Source organism: Mastomys coucha, unplaced genomic scaffold (genome assembly GCF_008632895.1).
Source record: "Mastomys coucha isolate ucsf_1 unplaced genomic scaffold, UCSF_Mcou_1 pScaffold18, whole genome shotgun sequence".
Lineage (NCBI taxonomy): Eukaryota > Metazoa > Chordata > Mammalia > Rodentia > Muridae > Mastomys > Mastomys coucha.
Genome location: NW_022196900.1, coordinates 88,430,864 through 88,436,777, shown reverse-complemented (window position 1 = coordinate 88,436,777; position 5,914 = coordinate 88,430,864). Strand labels below are relative to the sequence as shown.

At 49.3% G+C, this 5,914-nt stretch overlaps 1 protein-coding gene across 1 annotated transcript in view; it reads left to right on the top strand.

The window, feature by feature from the left end:
* The window catches only part of Oprd1 (opioid receptor delta 1), a 34,046-nt gene that overhangs the window by 25,067 nt on the left and 3,065 nt on the right, over positions 1–5,914 (top strand). The window contains exon 2 of the mRNA XM_031378900.1: positions 2,789–3,138. Within this exon, the coding sequence (XP_031234760.1) occupies positions 2,789–3,138 (350 nt within the window). The remainder of the gene's footprint in view (positions 1–2,788; positions 3,139–5,914) is intronic.

Here is a 5,914-nt window from a genome sequence, read left to right as displayed (position 1 = left end):
GACCCACACTGGAGGAAAAGCATTAACAGATAGTTTCGTGGGAGCACGCACGCCTTTAACCCCTCTGCTTGAGAAGCAGAGGTGGGCAGGTATCAGTGAGTTAGAGGTTAAGCCTGATCTACACAGTGAGTTCTAGGGCAGCCAGGGCTCTAGGTCGAAGGATCCTTTCTCAAAAAACAGCGTCCACTGTTACCTTTGAAAGTGAGATGAGCTGGAATTACAAGTGTGCACCACCATACCCCAAAATTTGTTTGTCTTTCCAAGACAGGGTCTCATTATGAAGCGGAGGCTAGCCTCAAATTTGTAATGCTCCTGCCTCAGCTTCCTAAGTGCTAGTTTTATGATTGGGGGTGCACACTTTTCCTTCCACACCCTGCAGTCAGTCGTCAGTCTCTGGCTTCAGAAAGTCACGTTCCCCACGCTTAGAGCTCTCCAGCTATAGCATGATACACCGGGAATTCCTCTTGCCCGCCTGCCCTTCTCTGGCCACTTTGGTTGATTGATTGGTTGGTTGGTTGGTTATTTGGTTGATTTTTATTTAGATTTATGTTATTTTGTGTGTATGAGGGCTTTGCCTGCATGCATATCTGTTTGATATATGGACTCACGGTGCCTGTGGAAGTAGTGAGCCTCCATACACGTTGAAAGAGTTAAATTTAAGACTTGTGCTGGCTAATGAGAAAATTGCAGGTTTAAGAAAAACACAGTGGACCAAGGTCGAGCATGTCTAGATGGGCCTGGGCAGGGGCAGGAGAGCTGTTGGGACATTCTGGGAACTAGCAGGCTGGGAAGATGTGGAGGAGAAAGCATGCAAGGACACGTCTGGGCAGACACTGAGTAGTGGGCCATCTGGTCCTCTTAAATATGGTTTAAGGTCAGATGCTCTGTTGACTCAGATTAACACCAACCTTAGGAATTTTCCACTCTGTTCTGCACATAATATAGTTGATATTTAAACTAGCCAATCATGTAAACTAGCCACACTGATTCCTTTGTTCCCCCAGACCTTTTTCCTATATAAACCCCTAACCCCTGAGCTTCGTGGTTGGTTCCTCTGTCTCCTGTGTGAGTCGATCTGGAGCTCCGATTTTAAACTGCCTCATGTGTTTACATCAAGATGGTCTCTCATGATTCCTTGGGTGCACGTTCTCCCGAGACTTGAGTGGGGGTCTCCCTACGGGGGTCTTTCAATGTGCTGGGAATCAATCCTAGGTCCTTTTGCAAGAAAGCAAGCACTCTGTTATTTTCCCCCTTTCATTTTCTTTTATTTTTTTATTTTATATTTTCTTTATTTACATTTCAAATGTTATCCCCTTTCCTGGTTTCCCCTCTAAAAATCCCCTATCCTATCCCCGCCTTCTCCTGCTCACCAACCCACACACTCCCGCTTCCCTGTCCTGGCATTCCCCTACACTGGGCATTGAGCCTTCTCAGGACTAAGGGTCTCTCCTCCCATTGATGCCCAACAAGGCCATCCTCTGCTAACAACAAGCACTCTTAACCACCGAGCCAGCTCTCCAGCCCCGTAAGCATCAGGCTTGTTTGTTTTGTTTTGTTTGAGATAGGGTTTCTCTGTGTAACAGCTCGGACTGTCGTAGAACTCACTCTGTAGACCAGACTGGCCTCTTCTCTGGACTTTCTTACCAATCTAGGATGTGGGAAAGAACCTTACCTTGCCCCTAGTGTGGCTGTGTCTTTATGATGAAGACTCTGCTCTGGGACAGTCACCTCTATACCACCCTGCGCTCAGCCCAGGCCCTATACAGAAAGGCCCATGGCTGTATGTGCTAGCCACACAAGGTGCTCTCTGGATGGCTGTGTGCAGCACAGAGGGTGGAGGATGCCGGGAGTGTTAGGGACAGTTTGGTTGCATACATCCAGCCTGATACCTGGGCTCAGACCCTAAGTGTGACTGTGAAAGTGGCTTACCTTCCTCACAGCACGGGGACAGGAAGGGGAAGGAACCATGGCTTTCACAGAGGGATGGATCTAGTCATGTGGGGGTTAGGAGGCCTGGATGGAACCCAACCCCTGGACTACCGCAGAGGACACTTGAGAAGGTGTAAGGTCCCAGCAGAGCCTGTCACTCAGAGCTGACCAGTCATATTCCCCAAAGGCCAGGTAAATGGTCTAGCTCCCAACTTCATTCTGTATAGATGAAGTATGATCATGTCAGGCTGGTGAGAAGGGACCCCCACACGCTGTCTCTGACCTCTGCAGACTGGGCAAGCCCCCTGGCGGCTGAGCTACACACTGCCTTTGTCCTGAGTGTTACATAGTCATTGGGCTCAGGGTTACATTCTATATAAATTATGTTCCCATGACTCTTTCCTTCATTTTTTTTTTTTTTTTTTTTTTTTTTTTTTTGGACAAGGTGTCATTATGTAGCTATTATGTAGTCAAGGCTGGCTTTAAATTCATGGTCTTCCTGCTTCTGCCTCCCTGGTGCTGGGCTCACAGGCTCCAGAGAGATCCTTCCCCTTCAGGGAGCAGAAGTGGTGGCCAATTGGGTGATTCAGGGATCCAATCCCACCTTGGCTCCCAATCTTTTTAGTTCATTTTGTTCTTTTGAGAAAAGGTCTCATGGAGCCCAGGCTAGTCCTGAATTCTCAGTCTTCCTGGGTTAGACTTCTGAGTGCTGGGGATTGCACACATATGATACCAGGTTGGTCCTGTCCTTCGTAGATCTTTGAGCAAGTCCCTTCACTCCTCCCTACATTCCCCCCTCCCCATTTAATGGAAACTGAACTCAATGAAGTCAGTAGTTACCCGTGCTTTTTCTTCCAAGGTACACCAAGTTGAAGACCGCCACCAACATCTACATCTTCAATCTGGCCTTGGCTGATGCGCTGGCCACCAGCACACTGCCCTTCCAGAGCGCCAAGTACTTGATGGAAACGTGGCCGTTCGGAGAGCTGCTGTGCAAGGCTGTGCTCTCCATTGACTACTACAACATGTTCACCAGCATCTTCACGCTCACGATGATGAGCGTGGACCGCTACATTGCCGTCTGCCATCCTGTCAAGGCCCTGGACTTCCGCACGCCGGCCAAGGCCAAGCTGATCAACATATGCATCTGGGTCTTGGCTTCGGGTGTTGGGGTCCCCATCATGGTCATGGCAGTGACCCAACCCCGGGGTGAGTGAGACAGGGAGCTACAGCGTGGGTCTCTGACCACAGGGGGGCCCAGCCACCTGGGGGCCTCTGTGGATTCCCGAAGCATTTATTTGGGCAAGTGGGAGTGGTTGCCAGTGATGGTGTGGGTTTCAGAACAATGTAAGTCGAGGGTTGGCCAGTGGTGGGGTGGAAAGTCAGCCAGTGGGGAGTGTGGGTGGTCGACTGTCATGAAGGTGAATGACTGGTTGAAAGGTTGCTGGCCAAAAGGAATTGATAATAGGATTGTGAACTGGCTGATAGATTACAGAGAGATGGATAAATGGCCAAGGTGTGGTTGTCACTGGCCAGTTACAGGATCTGAAGACCCATCCCAAACTCCCCTTTATCCCATTGTGAAAACCACTGGATGGGCTGGAGAGATGGCCTGTTGGTTAAGAGCACACACTGCTCTTCCTGGGGATGTAATTATGCTGGCAGAGTGCTTACCCTGCATGCACAGAGCCCTGGGATCAATCCCCAGCATGTCATAAATCAGGCGTGGTACTGCACACCTAGTAAGCCCTGCAAGAGGATCAGGAGTTCAGGGCTAGCTTCAGTTTGATAATGAGTTTGAGGCCATGAACCATGAGACCATGCCTCAAAAAACAGAGAAAGACAGATAAGGAAAAGTAAATACCATTGGCCAAATGACCAAAGCGAGGCCCAGAAAATAGCCCGAAGGGAATGGCAGACACTTGCATTTCCCAGGGCATCTTTTTTAAAAATATTTATTTATTTATTTTATGTGTATGAGTATACTGTAGCTGTACAGATGGCCATGAGCCATCATGTGGCTGCTGGAAATTGAACTCAGGACGGCCCCTCTTGCTCCGGCGTAATACACTGTAGCTGTCTTCAGACTCACCAGAAGAGGGAGTCAGATCTCATTACGGGTGGTTGTGAGCCACCATGTGGTTGCTGGGATCCGAACTCAGGACCTTCGGAAGAGCAGTCAGTGCTCTTACCCACTGAGCCATCTTGCCAGCCAGGGCATCTTTATTAGTCACTAAAGCTGCAATTCCAAACATCCTCAGAGTTCGGGGGCTGACAATAAGTTTATTTCTTACGCACTACAATCTATTGGGTAGAAGGATAGCTTGGGGATACCAGACCCCCAGAGGAGGTGCCCCCTAAATCATCTACTGTTGACATCTGGCCAGCACTTAAACACCAAAAGGAAGTTGGGAGAAATCATAACCACTTTTCCATGTTACTGGTTCTCCCTTCCTAGTGTCAGCTGTTCACACAGCCCCATCTTGATGTAAAGAAGTGCGGAAGGGTGTCTGTACATTAGTAACCAAGGAGACTGGGGCAGAAGGATCTTGAATTCAAGGCCGCTTTATATTATATATACCCAGACCTTATCAAAAGAAAAAAGAAAATGGAATCAAGTCAGGTGGTTTATTTCCAGCCACACTGGCAGGCATTTGATGGAACTCAGCCTTCGAAGCCAAGGCTCCCGCCCTTTCTCCGCCTTCGACCCAAGGCTCCTGCCTTTAGGTCTCTCCTTCCTTTTGGCCTCTGGGTAGAAGTCTGTAGAGGCTTGATGCTCTGGGTAGCAAAGGGGAAGATGATTGATAGGAGACCTTTTAGACACCTTGACCCTCAAGGGAAGAACTGCAGGGCCGTTACACAGCCATTGAGCGACTGGTTTTGACTGAGCAGTGGGGCTCTATAGCTCACCATCAGCCTTGAGTTTAGGAGTCATTAACTGCTGGTAGCTGAGTCAAGTGAGCCTCCTCCCTCCTCCCTCTCTGAGTACCACCACCCTGATCCTCAGTCATCCCCAGGGCTCCTGCCAGCTTGAACTACCCTAGATGTTTCGTGGCTCTCCAGCCCCTTTCCCGTGACACTCAGGCTGCAAGTCTACTGTGTGGCTCCTAGAGATCTTGAGCATCCCTGGGCCAGCCTCCAGCCTGCATCAGAGCCCTACAGTGTCCTCTGAGATGCTCATCTGGCTCAAGCCTGTTCTCCAGGACAGGAAGCTCCTCTTCCTTTGCCTACAGGGTTGGCTGTTGGGAAGGGCTTTGTTGTTTTCATTACTTTTGGATGTCATCTCAACATGTAATTTTGTCTAGGCCTACACTTGAGAGCCTCCTACCTCAATCTCCTGAGTGATGGGCTTATAGATGTCTGCTACCTCACCTGGTACAAAGCTGTTCTCTGCATTAGCTGATAACTGCCTGAGACGCAGGCGCTAGCCCTGACCTCTAGGCTCCAATATCCAGTATCTGCTCCTCCAATATATCCAGTATCTGCTCCTCTTTCGTGTGAGAGCATCAACCCTTTGAGCCCCACTGAGCTAAATACCTTATGTATCTGAGTCTGTTTCACAACTGTCTTAAGAAATGTCCTTGGGGCAGGTAGGGCTGGCTAAATGGCTCTGAGGTGCTTGCTGCCAAGCCTGACAGTCTTGAGTTTGATCCCTGGAACAGGAATGGTAGGAGGAGAGAATAGACAACAGACACCTGCATGTTGTCCTTTAACTTCCATATGTATGAGGGTGTACACACAAACACCACACACACCACACACACACACACACTACACACACACACACATACTACACACACACCACACCACACACACACACACCACACACACCACACACCACACTCACACACACCACATACCACACACACACACATACCACACACACACACACATACACACACTCACCACACACTACACATACATACACACACCACACCCCCCCCACACTACACACACACCACACCACACACACCACACACACACA